This window comes from Pan troglodytes, chromosome 12, assembly GCF_028858775.2.
Source record: "Pan troglodytes isolate AG18354 chromosome 12, NHGRI_mPanTro3-v2.0_pri, whole genome shotgun sequence".
NCBI lineage: Eukaryota > Metazoa > Chordata > Mammalia > Primates > Hominidae > Pan > Pan troglodytes.
In genome coordinates this window covers 54,194,679-54,214,493 of record NC_072410.2, presented here as the reverse complement: position 1 = coordinate 54,214,493, position 19,815 = coordinate 54,194,679, and the positions used below count along the sequence as shown (strand labels likewise).

Here is a 19,815-nt window from a genome sequence, read left to right as displayed (position 1 = left end):
GAAGAACTGATTGAAGAGTGGCAACCAGAACCTCTTGTTCCTCCTGTCCCAAAAGACCATCCTGCTCTCAAATACAACATCGTTTCAGGACGGAGTCTTGCTGTGTCACCAGGCTGGAGTGCAGTGGTGCGATCTCGGCTCACTGCAACCTCCACCTCCTGGGTTCAAGCCATTTTCCTGCCTCAGCCTCCCGAGTAGCTGGGACTACAGGCACAAGCTACCATGCCCGCCTAATTTTTGTATTTTCAGTAGAGACGGAGTTTCACCATGTTGGCCGGAATGATCTCGATCTCCTTTTTTTTTAATTAAAAAGTAAACTTTAATGTCGAAAATGCAAACTTGGGGAAGGCAGAAAGATCACACACAAGGCTGTCACTTCACACTTGGAAGGTTGCGCAGTAGCCGGGCAGAGACTCTCCTCACTTCCCAGATGGTGAGGGGGCCGGGCAGAGGCGCTCCTCACTTCCCAGATGGTGCAGGGGCTGGGCAGAGGTGCTCCTCCCTTACAAACGGTGAGGGGGCCGGGCAGAGGTGCTCCTCACTTTCCAGACAGGGCAGTGGCTGGGCAGAAGCGCTCCTCACTTCCCAGATGGGATGGTGGCCAGGCAGAGGCACTCCTCATTTCCCAGACGGTGAGGAGGTGGGGCAGAGGCACTTCTCACTTCCCAGATGGGACGGTGGCCAGGCAGAGGCACTCCTCATTTCCCAGACGGTGAGGCGGGGCAGAGGCACTCCTCACTTCGCAGACAGGATGGCGGCTGGGCAGAGGCGCTCCTCACTTTCCATACTGTGAGGCAGCCGGGCAGAGGTGCTCGTCACTTCCCAGATGGGGTGGAGGCCGGGCAGAGGTGGTGCTCCTTCTCAATTCCCAGATGGTGGGCAGCTGGGCAGAGGCGCCCCTCACTTCCCAGACAGGGCAGTGGCCAGGCAGAAGTGCTCCTCACTTCCCAGAGTGTAAGGGGGCCGGGCAGAGGCACTCCTCAATTCGCAGACAGGATGGCAGCCGGGCAGAGGTGCTCCTCACTTCCCAGACAGGGCGGCAGCCTGGCAGAGGCACTCCTCACTGCCCAGACAGGGCAGGGCCCGGGCAGAGGCGCTCCTCACTTCCCAGACTGTGAGGCAGCCGGGCAGAGGTGCTCGTCACTTCCCGGAGAGGGCGGGGGCCGGGCAGAGGCGCTCCTCACTGCCCAGATGGTGCGGTGGCCAGGCAGAGGCACTCCTCACTTCCCAGATGGTGGAGCAGCCGGGCAGAGGCGCTTCTCACTTCCCAGACAGGGTGGTGGCCTGGCAGAGGCACTCCTCACTGCCCAGACGGGGCAGGGCCCGGGCAGAGGCGCTCTTCACTTCCCAGACTGTGAGGCGGCTGGGCAGAGGCTCTCGTCACTTCCCAGAGAGGGCGGGGGCTAGGCAGAGGCACTCCTCACTGCCCAGACGGTGCGGTGGCCAAGCAGAGGCGCTTCTCACTTCCCAGACGGTGGAGCAGCCGGGCAGAGGCGGTCCTCACTTCCCAGATGGTGCAGGCAGAGATGCTCCTCAGGTCTCAATCTCTTGACCTCCTGATCTGCCCACCTGGGCCTCCCAAAGTGCTGGATTACAGGCGTGGGCCACCACGCCTGCCCTGCTGTCTCTTCTTTCTCCTCTTAAGCAGCTGTCTTAGTCTCCTGAATTTTGATGTTCTCCTTAACACCCTCATGTTCTTACGCATGTTGCCCTGCTGGAGGCATCCTTCTCTTTGGGAAGCCTGACCCACCAACAGTGCCTCAGGAGATAGACATGGAAGCTTAGTCGGTGGGGGCCTCTCATCTCTCTCCCACCTCAGTTGCAGGGGAGGGGTCGGTTGCAGCTGCAGTGGTGGCCCCGACAGTTTTCTTTTGCGGGACCTGTGGCCGGCAGCTCTGGGTGGAGAAGACCTACTTGATCCAAGAGTTGCAGGATCCTTGGGCTGCATGTCCTCCCCCACCGTCAGCAAGCCTGGAGAGCTGGGCAGGTGGTCTTTACCCAGCACCTTCAAGGCCACCTTCTCTGGCCACAGGGAGCAGCCCAGAACTGGGGCAGGGAGCACTGTTGGAAGTGGGTCAGGCTTCCCAAAGGGAAGGATGCCTCCAGCAGGGCTGTGTGAACTGGCGACTCCATGGCCCTTGGAGTAGAAACTCACTGCATGCACCTGGGCCTTGTCAGTCTGGTTGTTTTCTGTCAAGCTCTTGAGGTGGACATTTCCCTCCAAGGGCCTGGGATTGTACCAGGAGGAAGTGAGGTTTCCCTGAGTCTCCAGGGGCCTAGAGGTGGAGGCTGCTTCCCCATTGCTACAGGGGCCCCTTTTATTGTCCTCCTGCTCCTGGGTCTCTACCTGGTCTTTCGTCTCCGTTGCTTCTTTGGGCTCTTCTGCCCTCACCTCCGTTTTCGGGAGCCTGGCTAGGATCACCTGCTCATCTAATGAAGGAAGTTGAAGGTTAAACTTGCCTCTGAGACGAGGGATCCTCACGGGGCTGAGGTATCCAAACATCCTGGAGTTGCGAGCAGACAGCACAGGTTTCTTCCTTGAGGGGGGGCTCCAGACCACAGGAGGCAGGACCCTCTGTGGGGTGCCCGTGTTCCGAGGGATAAGACACAGCCTCACAGGGGCGCCGTCACACCTGACTGGAAAAGAAGGCCCAAGATGTCGCTGACGGTTGAAGAGGAGTGGGAAACGGCCCCAGATTCCCGGGGCAGGCACAGGTGCAGGAGCCGCGGGGTGAGCCCGGCCAGCTGGGAAGGCCTCACGGACAAGATGAGCAGGTTGCCGATGGCATGGCCAGGACCTGTGGTGGAACCAGGAACAAAATACGCTTAGTGAGTTGCCCATTTTGAGCGAGTTGTGCACAGACGAAACTAAGGGTCAGAAGCGGAGAGGATACTCCTAAGTCACCCACTTCTCTGTGGCTGGGTGCACACTGGGCATCTGGGAGTTTATGACATCACCACGGGGCTGGTGACAGAGCCAGGGTGTGGAGGAGTGCTTAGGAGCCCAGTGAGGGTGCCTGCAAGGGGAGTCAGAGGGCAAAGGGTGAGACCCTTCCACCGGTCCAGCTGGACTCTAGCCTCAGGGACGTGCTGCTCCTGGGGGCAGGTGTGTGGCCCTGGATGGGCCCCCCGTGGGGCTGTTGGGGGTGCGGGGCTGATCCGCCAGAGCCCTTCCGCCTGGCGCCTGGCCCAGGTGCTGGCTGGCACCCAGTGGTCCTGTCTTGGCCGGCCCCATCCCCCGGGTTACAGGGCCAGAACCTGGAAGCAGAGCGCAGGACCAGCCAGATCCCGCCAGGCTCCCCCGGGGCCTCTCCAGTGCCTCTGTGCTGCCTGGAGCCAGGCCCACCTTCTCCATGGCTGCCGTGGCCTCAAGGGCCACCAGCCTCGCTCCGCAGGTTTCCAAAGAGAGGACGCGGTGCCCTGACCTGACTGGATGTGCCTCTTACCACATGCCTCCCTGGCAGGCAGGGTCTCCACTTTTTACAAATTTGCCTGAGACCATTCCTCAGGTCATTCAGGTGGTCATGGCCCAGCCAGGCTTTGAACCCGGGCTGTGCGTTTCCACAGCTGGCGCTCTGGCCTGTGTGCCTCATGATCATGGATACAGCATCTATTCTTATTTTTTCTTGTCATCCTGGGGTACTTAGCACCGTGGCATACTTAGCACCGTGGCATATCTGTAATAAGCACATGCACACCTCGAAGGAGGTCTTCACTTCAACATACAAGTTGACCATGGCATGCTCTGGGCTCCAGTCCTCTACAAAGATGTAGGGCAGGAACTACCAGTTGTCAGCACAGCACCATCCCACATTGCTCTTCTAATGGAGCCTTTCACCCCAGATGTTCTTTCTCGTCTGATGGGAAGGATCCAAGTATGTAAAGATTATGTTCTAGATCAGCTTTGGTCTGTCCTAAAAGAAATTTGCCAGTGGATTATTCCATATGGATAAAAGTCAGTTTCTCTGGTCTTCCTGGAATGTGTCTAGAAAGCAAATACATTATTTACAAGTTCATAGTAGATCAATGTATTGGATTAAAATATGATAAACATAATTTGGTCATTGTGAGCATGCCAGCTTGGTCAACTATTCACCACACATGATGCCCTAAATATAACTCTAGGTTTTCTTATGCCCAAGAGAGGGACATACTCTTGGGTGTCTGGACTAGGGAAACATGTATGAAAAACCATTTGGCCACTCTACATCTTGTTATTGGAGAATTGAAACCATCTATATTCAAAGATATTATTAAAAGGCAAGAAGTTAAAAAAAAATTTCAGACTGGAAAAAAAAGGGAGGACCACTTGACTCTGGTCATAATTTGGCACCTCCATTCTGAAAACCTGATTTCTCTTATTCCATTGGTTGTTCTCAGATTGCATTTAACCACCATTTTCTTGCTAAGTGTGATGAGAAAAACAAATTGATGGGATAGTTCTTAAGAGCCTGTTGTAGGATCACTTCTGGGCTGACAGTATTTCTAGACCTTCTTTCCTCTTTCAATTTTTGCTAACTCACTAGGATGGTTTGGCTGAAATACGCATTCTGTAACACTGGGTACTTAAAGAAAATGAGGACTATTTATTGGAAGTACTTAAAAAGAGAGAGAAAGATAAAGATGGCCCCAGGACAGAAAGTTCAGGCGTGCTTCCTCTCTAGCGAGAGGTAGCTTATGATGACAGTTTTCATGATCCTTGTAGTCCCATGGCTGAGCTCTGTGGATCCCTGTCTTAGTCTCAGGTAAAACCAAAGGAAGAGGATTGGTCATGGAAGACTGTGCACCGAAATGATTGAAATGCCAACATCTACCTTAGAGGTTAATCTTCGAATATATTCTCCTCACTCCTACCGTCTCTCCCAGAGAGAGGAACCAGCTTCTCACTGGAGCCTGTCTTCCAGCTACAGAAGTGGGGCCTGGTCACTATACACTCAGTTCCTTTGCTTTACTTATGGAGGCAAGCTTAATAAATGAAAACAAAATGTTTTCTGGCCCACATATATTTTCCATAAAACTTACTAAAACAAAATTTGTTTTGTATAAACTTTGAGCCCTCATATACTCTATTCTCTGAACTCTGAACATGTCAATTGACGTTGCCTTTTTTCAAGAGAAATTAATGTGTTCAGAAGAAAATCTGTAGTATACGTGTTTTCCTCTGTTTATCCCAACCCATAAGGTTTGATAATCACAAGAAAAACTTTGAGAAACATCTTAATTGATAGATTATAGAGAGGAGCAGATCCAAGATATTCAAGCTATTTGTGAGGTTTTGATGACATCAAGGGAGTATTACAACCAGGTCCGAGGAATGCCCAAGTTCTATTTGGCCAGTTGCTTTTCCTTCCCTTCCTTGTGAGGAAGATTTACCTCTTCTAGCACAGGAAAAATAAGGCTTAAATTTTCATGATCCTTTATGCAGGGCTCTCTGGTAAAGCTGAGCCAGAAAATATGACTTAGACTGAAAATCCCAGCAGAGCCTTTCCAGACCCCACCCTCCATCCCTGCCCAGTTTGAGTCTGAACACTGAACCTTTAGAACAGCTAGTCCTAAAGGGATAGCTGTAGTGCAGAGCAGGTGTGAGAGAAAACAAGAGGCTAGGCTGACCTATCTAGTCTAATGGCAGGAGGTTGCCAGCTACAAAAAACTAACAACAGTTTGGCCAGGCCTACATTTGGATCAATGTACTTGGAAAGAATTACATTCTCTTAGGGAAAAGTAGGAGAAGCAGTGGAGAGAAGGGACAAAAATCACTTATGCCCAACTAGACCTTGTTACTGAGATTCTGATTCATTTGGTGTGTGGAACCTGTGCATCAGTGGTATCTTAAACTCTCCCAATTTTAGTGTCCCTTCAAAATTAAGAGCTACCGTTGTATCATCATTGAACACCTCAGAGGAAACTGAGGCCCAAGGTCACATTGTTAGGAACCTTGGCTTCAAATGTAGGTATTTTCATTTTGGGTATAATGAATTTTTCTACCATACGTATTAGACTATGTAAAGAGTTTTGTGACTGTAGTAACTTCTCTTCATAAGACAGTTGTCAGAAATAGTCTATATTTTTCATCAGTTCTTGTATGTCTTTCTACAACTCCTTCCCAGTTATGTGACTTTCTAATTTAGATGTGAAAATGAGGGTACTTGAATTGATTAACTTTAGTGAAAAGGATGGTTGCCATGGTTTGAGTGTTTTTATCTCCTCTAAAGATTTATGTTGAAACTTAATCCTCAGAGCAACAGTATTGGGAGGTGGGCCTAATGGGAGGCTGTTTAGGTTATGAGGGCTCTTTGCTCATGAATGGATAATGCTGCTATAAAAAGGGCTTGTGAAGCTGGATGCGGTGACATGCACCTGTAGTCCCAGCTACTTGGGAGGCTGAAGCAGGAGGATTGCTTAAGCCCAGGAGTTTAAGGCCAGCCTGGGTGACATAAGGAGACCTCATCTCTAAAAAAAAGGTCGGGGGCTTGGCTTGTAGAAGTGGGTTTACACTCTTTCACTCTTCTGCCATATAAGGGCACAGCATTCATCCTCTCATGCCCTTCCACCTTCCCTCATGTAAGAATGCAGTAAGGAGCCTCACACCAGATGCTGGTGCCTTGATCTTGGACTTCCCAGACCCCACAACTGTGAGATAATAAATTTCTGTTCTTTATAAATTTCCGAGTTTGTGATATTCTGTTATCACAGCTACAAAACAGACTATGTATTTCCTTTATAATCTATATTATATTATAATCTAATGAGAACTCTTGTAAATGACAGAAGGAAGCCTAACTGAAACAACATAAGCGAAAATAGTATGGTAAAGTGTTTTAACTGTCTATTGCTGTGAAACAAGCTACCCCAACTCTTAGTGGCTTAACACAACATGATCATGTCAGTGATTATGATTATATTCTGTCTTATAATTGTGTGGGTTGGCTGGGGTCAGCGGGGCAATTCTTTTATGACATGTTTTTGGTGTCAGCTGGGCTTCATTCAGCTGAGAACTCAGCTGAAGATGAAGCATCTGTGATAGCTTTACTCGTGTGAATGGTGCCTCAGCAAAGGTTGATGGAATGGCTGGGGGCTGGCTGGGCCCACCTCCCTCCCTGTACCATGAAGTAGCCTAGATTGAGCATCTTCACCTGACATCTGGGCCCCAAGAGAGTGATGTCAAAGCTGTTAGATCTTTTAAGGCCTATAACTGGAATTGTAATTTTTGCTGAATTCTTTTGGTCAGAGCAAGTTACCAGGTCTCATAGGGTGAAGACAGCAGTGCGACCAGTTCATAGAGAAGGGCCCTTGAAATGTTTTCAATCACAGAGGTAATTCTGGCAGCTCACTAGAGGAGAGATTGGAAAAGAACAAGATAAAAGACTTGGAGGTAAGGGAAGAGATTGTGGCATTAACAAAGTGAAGAAATAGAGAATCTAAACTAGGGCAGTGACTTTAAGGATGGTAAGAAGTATTGGATTATAAAAGTATTCAGGAATAAAATTGTAGGACTTCTTGCTTGGATCTGGGGAGAGAGGGCAAGAAGGAGTAAAAAGCTTCTAAATTTCTGGCTAGCATGAATAGATGAAATATGTTGGCAGAAACTATGGCAGAGAACACAGAGGCAGAAAGACAGTTTTGACATTTAGAGTTTGAGGAGCATAGAACATTGAGAAAGAAATGTCTGGCTATATGAGTTTGAAGCTCAGGAGTGAAGTTGGGGCTAGAGGTTAGGAGTTTTTAGTCTTTAGCGTTAGTCAGTGTTAATGGGATTGAGACAGGACTTTTAAGGTAATTTGTCACCACAGACATTCTTGCCAGGAGCAGTTTGGAAACAGCAATAAATTACTTGATTGAAATTGTTCTAGGTGGAAGTTCTTTATCTTGTCCCTTCTAGTACATTCACACTCAGATGGTTGAGGGGCAGGGGAAGAGCTTGTTTGAGAAGTTAACCGGCTATTTTAATAGCCTTAATAATACATTCCCACCACCTCCAAACACCCAGGTCACCCTCTACCAGCTCCATGCTGTTCCGTCCCTCAGGTCTCTAACATGTATATTTACATTGTAGGGGATTTGGCCACTCTATCATGAGTCGCCAGCCTTCCACATTTAGTCCTGCCCATTTTCATCTAATGTAAGAAATAAGCAATGTGGGATGCTTAGGAAATATAGAGCTGTCTGCCTTTCTCCTACTTCTTCCAAGTACAGAGCAACTTCCATCTTTCCTGTTCCCTCACTCATCAGTTCAGTGACTTACTGTAGCTCCTGAGCTTTGTAATTGGCACAGTGCAAATTTATGTCTCAGCAAACTTACAAATTACTGCATGTAATGGATTTTGGGGTCATTTATAAATAATTTAAGCCATGAATGTTAAATTCTTGAATGCCAAGGGTGTACTATAAATCAATATTTCATGGAGTTCCATAAAGAGCATTATGATTTCCAGCTTTTGTGCCTCTTAAAATATATTTGAGAACCCCTAATCCATAGTATTGATATTTGGGACTTTAACATTCCTTTCTCTTTTAGAATAAGTTAACATGTTAAACCTACTCCTTGTGAGGATTTAAAAATAAAACAAACTCTTCTCTAATTCATGGAAGTAGATGGAGTTGAAATATGATACTATGGATTTTATTATATTTCATTTTCGTTGGTTTATTTTTTATTTTTAAATGGCAACATAATAGATGCTTATTGTCAAAAATGGAAGTATCAGAAGCATTTGAAGTAAATAATGAAAACCTCCATTTGCCTCATCCTTCGATCTCATTGCCTTACTAATTTTTTGGTTTGTATCCTTCTAACTCTTTTCATTTGGATTTACACAGATGAATGTGCACATAGATATATAAGGAATTTTTTTAAAAGCTAAATGGCACCAAGTATGGATATTATTCTTGTTCAGTTAAAAAACATCTTTAGGTGTGTCATTATTATTTTAATATCTGCATAGTATTTCATAGTAAGAATATAATTAATTTATTTAACCACTTCCCTAGCTGTGCTCTTTTTTTTTTTTTTAATGTGATAAGATATTGAGTGGGATTGTTTCCTTGTCCCAGAACTGCTGCTAAGGCTCAAAGCTGGGAATAGAAGTACTAATAAAGTATCCCATGTTAAGGGGCCCTCAGCAGTAAGAAACAGCCCTTTCCCTTTATGGTTTATTGAAAGGTATGAAAAGCAATTGCCATCCCAACCCCCTAGGCTTGATACAAAGGGAATTGAGAGGCCAAAAGGTTTTAAGATTAAGGGAAGTGCAGTGTTTATGGGGGAAATTATTTCTTCCTTTTCTAAAATCAAGAGAAGAGGGGCATTCTAAGATAATTACTTGTGGAGCTTGGAAATGCCAGCAGGAACAAGAGATACATTTTATTGAACATCTGTTAGCCAGTGGATTTGCTGATCTGCTCCACTGCTACCTGAAAAAGGAAAAAGAAAACTGGGGAGAACTGACCCAGGGGGTACTGCCTAGTAGGGAGGTGGGTTAGGATTGCCCAATTCTCACTCGAGAGTTCCAGTTGCTGGTACAGACCAGTTGGTCCTGGAGTTGGGGGGTTGAGATTGGGGTGTACTTGTGCAGCGTGGGAGCAAAGAGCGTATGTTTTAGAGAGACATGACATGAATGTTGCCAGTGTAGCCAAAGGATTGCTTTCCCCATAGGTTATCTGTTACTATACAAGAACCATGATAAGATCTAGGTTCCTTTTTTCAAGGCAGTTAGTCAGTTTGGGTAGCATTTTAATGCACTGTTTCTTAAAAAATGAAATATCTTCTTAAGAAATTTAAGCTATTGAATATTAGGTCATGTAAAACCAGCTTTTTTTCAGATGGCATCCAGCATACATGAGTCTTTAGTTATAAGTGGAAGCAAACATTGATGTGTTATCTGGTATGTTGTTATCACATCCTAGAAATGGTTACCAGGAGAACTGGGGTATATCTGAGCATTGTTTCTACTCCACGGGAAGTATAAGTAATTAAGAGGTCATTTTTAACAGAATAAGACCAGGCTTATTGTTTGTGCTGTTGGTAAGTATAAATTATAAAGGTTCTGCAGTGCTAATGAGAGTATTTATTTGGTTCAAAGCACCTTCAGTTTGGTTAAACTCAGAACTTTATTAAGACAAATTTAAAGGAATCCTATCTTTTTCCAAGTTGGTCAGAACATAGCTTTACGCAAAATTTTCTGTGGGGGCAAAACAGTTTTGTCATTCAGCTATGGTAAAATCATGATTACATTTAGAGGGCAGAAATAAAGTATTGCAGTAGCTTATAAGAAATTATAAGGGGCTAGGCACGGTGTCTCATGCCTGTAATCCCAACACTTTGAGAAGCCAGGGCAGGCAGATCACCTGAGGTCAGGAGTTCGAGACCAGCTTGGCCAACAGTGAAACCCCGTCTCTACTAAACATACAAAAATTAGCTGGGCATGGTAGCATGTGCCTGTAATCCCAGCTACTCAGGAGGCTGAGGTGGGAGAATCACTTGAACCTGGGAGGCGGAGGTTGCAGTGAGCAGATATCGTGCCACCACACTCCAGGTTTGGAGACAGAGCAAGACTCCATCTCAAAAAAAAAAAAAAAAGAGAAATTATAAGGACCGTACATGTTAAGAACATGACTCATTGTTGAACAGTGACATTTAAGAGAAGTTAAAGATTCAAATGAAAGCAAATGTCTTCCCTTATATTTTATTTGTATTTTCTGGTTATTTTTCACTGAATGTTTGACATGATTGTAAAGGTTTGATACAACTGTAAATTTCTTTTCTTTCCTTTTTTTTTTTCTTTGAGATGGAGTCTTGTTCTTGTTGCCCAGGCTGGAGTGCAATGGTGCAATCTCAGCTCACTGCAACCTCTGCCTCTCAGGTTCAAGCAATTCTCCTGCCTCAGCCTCCCAAATATCTGGGATTACAGGCACCCACCACCATGCTCAACTAATTTTTTGTATTTTTTAGTAAAGATGGGGTTTCACCTTGTTGGCCAGGCTGGTTTCAAACTCCTGACCTCAGGTGATCCACCCGCCTCAGCCTTCCAAAGTGTTGGGATTACAGGCCTGAGCCACCGTGCCTGGCCAAATTTCTTTTCAAAAAACTAAAAATGTTTTAAGTTATTAAACTAAGCACATAGAAAATAGTGGCATTTAATAACTTTAAAATGTGAATCTTGAAGTTTTAAGTTTACATTTTGCATGGATCTTGTAGTTTTGTGCTGTTATGCTCATATCTTTTAAAAAATGTTTCATTTATTTCTGATGTTTTTCATATTTGTTTTACAGGAAATGCCACAATCATTTTCTGCAATCACATTAAGTAACACAGAGATGAATAATATTAAGACTAATGCACAGAGAAACAAACTTCCAATAGAGGAACTTGGTAAAGTTTCTAAACATAAAATTGCCACTAAAAGAACACCACATAAAGAAGATGAGGCAATGAGCTGTTCTGAAAATTGTTCGAGTGCCCAGGGCGAGTCATTTCAGGATGAGTCTCAAGGGTCTCATTCTGAGTCCAGCTCTAATCCCTCCAATTCTGAAACTTTGCATGCAAAGGCAACTGATTCAGTTCTACAAGGTTCTGAAGGAAACAAGGTCAAGAGGACATCCTGCATGTATGGGGCAAACTGCTATAGGTAAAATGAAATTACAGTAACATTTAATTCCATTATTTTGATAGCGTGTAGCTATGTAGATACATGCTACAGTATATTAAAAACCTAATAAAACCCACTGGCCTAAAGGTTAGGGGCTTTATCGTGTTTCTACTATTTGTACTTCCTCAGTATATTTTCTAGAAAATCCTTTTAAGGCTTTTAAGATACAGTGGGAGAATTAAATTTTTTATATATAGACATGCTGACTAATGTGAGGATCTGAATACTGGGGAATCCAGACATGAAAACTGAATCCCCCAGATCTAAATACCTGTTATTTAGTCTTTTCTTAAATATTAGAGAGATGGCTTCCTACATAGTTGTTGTCTACAATATAACTATAATTTTAAGTTGTATTTAGGTGTCTTTTCTTTATATTTTTCTAATGGTGCTTTGAATCATCATGGTACCCTGTAAAACAACTGAATATAATAATCCTGGATTGATGGGTTGCTCCTATACTTGCTTCATTTATTTACACTGCCCTATATACTCTAATTTCTTATTTTGAGAATTCAAATTATAATCTCTTACTTTTAGGCTATACTTTCATCCAGTGTTTATAGTAACATGTTTATAATTACATAACCCTATTTCAGAAAGATTTCTTGCCATTCCAACTTGCCAAACCAAATATCCTAGCAATCCTTTCCGGTAGTTTGTCTTCTGTGTCAATAAGACACTAGTCAGCATGTATACATATAAAACATTCAGTTCCCCCCGCTGTATCTTAAAAGCCTATAGCAGGATTTTCTAGAAGATAGATATCTTTATTGCAATAGTATATTTTAACATATTCTGTTAATTTCACATTCATATTCTCTTTAAAATGTATTGCCATTTTAGCACTTGAATAACTCATATTTTTAAATTTGAATAGTTCTGATTTATGCTTTTTGAAACATTTTTGTATATATGCAATGGCTTTAGTTCCACATCTGGACCATAATGTAAAAACTTGCAGAATAGAAGTATATATACCTTCTGTTACCTTGGATTGTATTAGTTTGCCAGGGCTGCCATAACAAAATACCAGATTGGGTGCTTAAACAACAGAAATGTATTTTCCCATAGTTCTGGAGGCTGGAAGCCCTAGATCATGGTGTCAGCAAGTTTGTTTTCTCCTGAGACCTCTTTTCTTGGCTTGCAGACTGCCACTTTCTCACTGTGTCCTCACATAGCCTGTTCTCTGTACATGTACCTTCCTGGTCTCTTTTCCACATCTTGTAAGGACACCAGTTATATTAGGTTGGGCCCCACCCTTATGACCTCGTTTAACCTTAATCATCTTTTTAAAGCCCCTGTCTCCAAATTAGTCACACTGGAAATTAGGGCTTCAACATATGAATTTTGGGAGGTGGGGAACAATTCACTTCGTAACACAATTTAAAAGAGAAAATTCATAATGGTCATCTCAATAGAGAAAAGTCATATAATAAAATTCAACATCCCATTTATGAAAAAAATTCTTAATTATATAAGAATAGAAAAGACTTCTTCAGTTTAATCAGAATATCTACAGAAACCAACAGCTAACTTCATATTTAATGGTGAAAGATTAGAGTTTCTCCCATGATATTGGGAACTAACCAGTATGTCTGCTATCACCACTCCTATTCAACATTGCAGTAGAGATCATAGCCAGTACACTAAGGCAAAAAAAAAAAAGAAATAACTAATGTAGAGTAGAGAGGAAAAAATAAAACTGTAATTATTTACAGGTAACATGATTGTATAATTTTGAAAATTCAGAATCTTTTTCTTATTATACTCTGAGTTCTGGGATACATGTGCAGAACGTGCAGGTTTGTTATATAGGTATACATGTGCCATGGTTTTCTGCACCCATCAACCCATCATCTAGGTTTTAAGCCCCACATGCATTAGGTATTTCTCCTAATGCTATCCCTCCCCTTGCCCCCCACCCCCCAACAGGCACCAGTATGTAATGTTCCCCTCCCTGTGTCCATGTGTTCTCATTGTTCAACTCCCACTTATGAGTGAGAACATGCAGTGTTTGGTTTCCTGTTCTTGTGTTAGTTGGCTGAGAATGATGGTTTCTAGCTTCATCCATGTCCCTGCAAAGGACATGAACTCACTGTTTTTTATGGCTGCATAGTATTCCATGGTGTATATATGCCACATTTTCTTTATCCAATGTATCATTGATGGGCATTTGGGTTGGTTCCAAGTCTTTGCTATTGTGAATAGTGCTGCCATAAACATACATTAGCATGTGTCTTTATAGTAGAATGATTTATAATCCTTTAGGTATATACCCAGTAATGGGATTGCTGGGTCAAAAGATATTTCTGGTTCTAGGTCCTTGTGGAATTGTCACGCTATCTTCCACAATGGTTGAACTAATTTACATTCCCACCAACAGTGTAAAAGTGTTCCTATTTCTCCACATCCTGTCTAGCACCTGTTGCAAGAATCAATATTGTAAAGATATACATTTCCTCAAAATCGCTCTGTAAGTTTAAAGAAGTCTTTATCAAAATCCCAATAGGGTGTATGTGCATGCGTGTGTGTGTGTGTGTATGTGTGTAAGTTGACAAACTGACTTTATAGAGGAATAGCAAAGGACGTAGAACTCTGAATACAATCTTCAAGTGCAAACTTGAAAGACTTACGTCACTAGATAGAAAGCCTTATTATAAAGCTACCATATATAATGCAGTTTAATATTGGTGCAAGGATAGATAAACAGTAATCAGTGCAAGAGATTAAAGAGTTCAAAACCAAACCTACATGTCTGTGTTTATGACAAAGGTACCACTGAAGATCTGTGGGTTAAGCATGAACTTTCAATGAGTGGTGTTTGGTAATTGGATATTCATATGAAAAGATAATGAATCTTAACTCCTGCCTTATACCTATCACAAAATAAATCTCAGATAGATTTTTATAAAACATATAAAGTACAGGTAGCAGAGGATAACAGAATATATTCATGACATTGGGCAAAGATTTCTTAAGCATGTTATAAAATGAAGTAATCATAATCATGTTATCCAGTTGATCAGTTGGACAAAATAAAAATTAAAATTACCCTTTATGTTATATTTAAATATAATATTAGAAGGGTGAAAAGGCAAGGCACAAAGTAGATGAGGATATTTGTTATACATATGTCAAAGAACTTGTATCAAAAATAAATAACTAGCAACCAATAAGAAAATGACAACTCAGTTAAGAAAAAAAAATGAGCAAAAGGCACTGCACAAAAGAGAACAGTGAAATGGCCAGTAAGCATACAAGAAAGGTTTAATGCTTGTTAGTCATGTAGGGAAACACATTTTAAAAGATAATACTACAGATCAGTGGTTGTCAAACTTTTAAAAGTGCCAGACAGTAAATATTTTTGGCTTCTTGGGCCGTACAGTCTTTGTTGCCACTGCTTAATTATGCTGTCATAGTGTGCAAGCAGCCATAGACAGCACAGACAGTGAAGATGTTCATACTATTCAAGGTGATCTACAGAATTAATGCAATCTCTATCAAAATCCTAATGGTTTTTTTTGGCAGAAATAGAAAAAAATATTCTAAAATCATGTGGGATCTCAAGTAGCCAAAACAGTCTTGAAGATGATCAAAGTTGGAGGTCTCACACTTCCTGATTTTAAAATGTATTACAAAGCCACAGTAATCCAAACAGTGTGGTACTGGCATAAAGATAGACATATAGACAAATGGAATAGACTAGAGAGCCTATAAATAAATCCTCATATATATGGTTAAATAATTTTCAACAATGGTCTCAAGACAAATCAAAGAGGAAAGGACAAATTTTTTTCAATAAAGAGTGCTCAGAAAACTGCATATTGACATGCAAGAGTGAAGTTGGATGCTTGCCTTACACCTGTTTTCAAAATATAACTTAAAATGGATCAAATAATCTGAACATATAAAACTATAAACATCTAAAACTATAAGACTCTTAGAAGAAAATGGGGGAGAAGCTTCATGACATTGGATTTGACAAAGATTTCTTGGATATGACACCAAAGCACAGACAACAAAAGCAAAAATAGAAAAATTGGACTTTTTAAAGTTAAAAACTTCTGTACATGAAAAAACAAAATTAACACAGAGTGAAATGACAACCTATGGAATGGGATAAAATATTTGCAAATTATATATCTGATAAGGATTAATGTCTAGAATACATAAAGAACTATAACTAAACAACCAAAAAACAAATTACCCAATTTGAAATTGGGGAAAGAACTTAAATAGATATTTCTCTAAAGATAATATACAAATGACCAACAAGCATATTAAAAGATGCTCAACATCACTAAACATTAGGGAAATGCAGACCATAACCACATTGAGATATCACCTCACACCTATTAGGGTGGCTACTTTCAAAAACAAAATGAAAAACAAGTAACAATTGTTGATGGGGATGTGGAAAAATTGGAACCTTTGTGCATTGTTGGTGGGAGTGTAAATTGCTGTAGCCACTGTGGGAAACAGTATGGTAGTTCCTCAAAAAAATTAAAGATAGAATTACCATATTATATAGCAATTCCACTTGTGGATATATATCCATAAGAATTGAAAGCAGAATCTCAAAGAGTTCATAGCAGCACTATATTCACAATACCCAGGAGGTAGAAGAAACCCACATGTCCATCAATTATTGAAGGAATAAAGAAAATTTGGTATATACATACGATGGAATATTATTCAGCCTTAAAAGGAAGGGAAATTCTGACACATGCTCCTATGTGTATGAACCTTGAGGACACTATGCTAAGTGAAATAAACCAGTCACAAAAAGATAAATACTTCATAATTCTACTTGTAGGAGGTATCTAGAGTAGTTAGATTCATAAAAACAGAAATTAGAATGGCAGTTACCAGTGGCTGTGGGGAGAAACAGAAATCAGAATGGTGGATTCTGGGGAGGACAGAAGGAGCTGGGAAGTTGTTGTTTAATGGGTATAGAGTTTTCAGTTGCGCAGGTTGAAAAAATTCTAGGGATTGGTTGCACAACAATGTGAATATACTTAACATTACTGAACTGTGCACATAGAAATTGTTAAGATGGTAAATTTTATGTTACATATATATTCTTAGCACAGTTTAAAAAAAGCAGTAGGCCAGATTTGGCCTGCTGTTCATGGTTTGCCACTCTCTGCTATAAATACTGCCACGTGAAAAAACAAAAAAGAAACCTAACAGTGCTAAATGTTGGTGAGGTTGTTGAAAAACTGGAACTCTAATAACCTTCTACTGGGAGTGAAAATTAATACAGTCATTTTGGAAATTTGGCAATATTTATCAAACCTGAGCATATACATACCCTGTGACCATTCTTAACTATATCCCCAGGAAAATGCATATAGATGTGCATCAGAAGGCTTATACTAGAATGCTCATTGCAGTATTACTTATAGAAGTCAATACCTGAAATGAACCCAAAAGTTTATCAGTAGTAAAATGGATAAATTATAATACCATCATCAAATGGATGATGCTATTACTACATGGTATTGAAAACGTACTTACTGCTACATGTAACAACATGAATTAATCATATAAATATAAAAGGGCTGGTTCAAAGAAGTACATACTAGTATATATTTTCATTTAAGTTCAAAGGCAGACAATACTGATCTGTTGTTTTATAATATCACTTCTTAAATTATGATCCAGAGATCCCTGGGTGTCCCCAGAACACGTTTAAGAAATCTGTTAAGTCAATTGTATTTTCTTTTTTTTTTTTTTTTTGAGATGGAGTCTTGCTCTGTCACCCAAGCTGGAGTGCAGTGGCACAATCTTGGCTCACTGCAACCTCTGCCTCCTGGGTTCAAGCAGTTCTCCTGCCTCAGCCTCCTGAGTAGCTGGGATTACAGATGTGCGCCACCAAGCCCGGCTAGTTGTATTTTTAGTAGAGATGGGGTTTCACCATGTTGGCCAGGCTGGTCTTGAACTCCTGACTTCAAGTGATCTGCCCTCCTCGGCCTCCCAAAGTGCTAGGATTACAGGTGTGAGCCACCACACCCGACCCAAAAGTATTTTCATAATAATATTGTGACTTTTTGTGAATGCCTTTTTTTACTGCCATTCACTCTCTCACAAGTGTACAGTGGAGTTTCCCAGAGGCCACAAGTTATGTGTTGTTGTTAATGATTGAATGCAGAAGCAGGCATGAGAAGCCAAATGCCTTCTCTAAAGTAGAGATTAAATAAATTTCCATAGTATAAAACAATAATTTTTTCTTGGAAGTTAATAATTATTTATGTTAAGACATGTTATTATGATAGTATGTAAAGGGTTTATTATTGTTCTATTTAAGTCAATAAATGCACTTTTTCAATTTCTCATTTATAATTTCTAATAGGGTAAATATCCTATATAAACAAAAGCTCTCTGGAGTTTTAATCTTTTTTTTAGTGTAAGAGTCTTGAGACCGAAAAGTTTGAAAAACACTTTTAGAAGTTAGGATAGTTACCTTTGCGTAGTAAATGGATTTAGTGATTGAAGAGGGCACATGGGACCTTTCTAGGATGTTGGAAATGTTCTGTTTTTTATCTTAGCAGAGGGTACAATATATGTGCTCATTTTATTAAAAGTTTTGAAAAGCTATATATGTTTATGATATTTATGTTATATGCTTACATACATATGTGTCATATATATAGTAATGTTTGCAAGTTGTCTATTGATATCATGGCTCATCACATGACACCAGAAATGTAGTATGTTACTGTGAGAGTCCTGTACTGAGTTGATGTCATCAACTTTATGTCATCAATTTAGCATGTTGATGTAATCTGCGCTTATGTCATCAATGTAGCATGTTGGTTTATGTTCAAGGGTAGCCAGATGTGGATTGTCTGGTTTCCTGCTATATCCACTAAAAATCTAGAATATCCTATTTTTTTTTTCTGACAGTATATTTGTCGCCCTCCTAGGAAGAATCCTGTTCATTTTCAACATTTTAGCCATCCTGGTGATAGTGATTATGGAGGTGTACAAATTGTGGGCCAAGATGAGACTGATGACCGGCCTGAATGTCCCTATGGACCATCCTGTTATAGGTATAGAAACTGAAATGTTTGGCTGCACTCCTTTTCTTTCTTATCTCTGTTACTTATCTAGGAGAAACTGACAGCAGCTTGTTATCTCAAGCCTTTTAATTTTCATTTTTAAACTTCTGTAGATGACAGGTTTTCATGTTGGTAATAGGTAGGATGATATTTCTTTTAGCTAATTCTGAATTACTGAAGTTACACATCTACGAGTGCCTGAAATTTTTCCTTATTTCCAACTTTCTGTAATGCAAATTAGATCACTTAAAAGCTGTGGATGCTACCCCAATATACACTTAATTCACTCTATATGTCCTAGGTGTGACACATAAATCTATCTGGGATGTTATCTCTGCATCCCTCTGCTTCCTGAACTTTTACTACTCCACTATTCTTGCCAACACAGAAAGTCCAATCCTAAAGGAAGAGTAAGAATACTTCTCCTCTCAGTTTTCATGGCATCTTGTCCTTGTCTGTATCATGCACAGAGTAGGATTTATCTCATGAGATTATGTTTGTTTCTTTATCAGAACATCTTTTCCTACAGGCAGCAAGTATCTTGACAGCAAGGACTCTCATCTTTGTATCTTGCAACTTTGCTTAATAGATGAATGCACTTGAAATGAAACAAACTACCAAAGAAAGAAGTAGTGATTTCAGCTTTAGAGAGCTTTAATTCCAGACATCCATCTTTCTTAGATAATTTTAAATACAGATTGCTGAACCTACTGGGCTATTTGAAGTTGTTTCTATTTCTGTGATTGTGGTTTTCAATGAGAAGGCAAAGTAAGTTTCTAGGACCAGAAAGGAGAATGACTTATACTTTTTTTGAAAGGTAAGTGTTCATTATAATCAACTTTACCAATAAACTTGAAAATTTTTGGAGAAATTAACAAATTCCTAGAAAAATACAACTTTAAGAAACAGATACAGTCAAAAATTGAGTTAATATAAGAGAAATTTAATATATAATTTAAAGCTTTCCACAAAGAAGTGATAGATCTGTTTGGTTTTAATGGCAGGTTCTAACAAACATTTAAAGAAGAAGCACTTCATTTTTACACAAACTACTCCAAAGAAAGTAAAAGAGGGTGTATTTCCCAATTCATGATGTGAGACCAGCA

The 19,815-nt window shown here is 41.1% G+C and overlaps 2 protein-coding genes across 8 annotated transcripts in view; one reads left to right on the top strand and one right to left on the bottom strand.

Annotated features, from left to right (window-relative positions):
* The window catches only part of APLF (aprataxin and PNKP like factor), a 111,460-nt gene that overhangs the window by 60,486 nt on the left and 31,159 nt on the right, over positions 1 to 19,815 (top strand). For 3 of the 7 annotated variants that reach the window (XM_016948662.4, XM_009442603.5, XM_063789027.1), the window contains exons 7-8: positions 11,266 to 11,621; positions 18,575 to 18,700. In XM_016948662.4, the coding sequence (XP_016804151.1) occupies positions 11,266 to 11,621; positions 18,575 to 18,700 (482 nt within the window). Of the gene's footprint in view, positions 1 to 11,265; positions 11,622 to 18,554; positions 18,701 to 19,238; positions 19,418 to 19,815 lie in introns of those variants that run through there. The other 4 variants (XM_016948667.4, XM_016948665.3, XR_010149109.1 and 1 more) reach the window with 4 other exon arrangements.
* LOC738175 (putative UPF0607 protein ENSP00000381514) lies at positions 311 to 2,926 on the bottom strand. The gene has a single exon (XM_054677933.2). The coding sequence runs from the start codon at positions 2,840 to 2,842 to the stop codon at positions 1,592 to 1,594; it is 1,251 nt and encodes a 416-aa protein (XP_054533908.1). The 5' UTR covers positions 2,843 to 2,926; the 3' UTR covers positions 311 to 1,591.

What these genes read in the sequence shown, in the direction of transcription:
- LOC738175 (XM_054677933.2), bottom strand. Translation starts at nt 2,842, where the DNA reads ATGGGCAACTCACTAAGCGTATTTTGTTCCTGGTTCCACCACAGGTCC.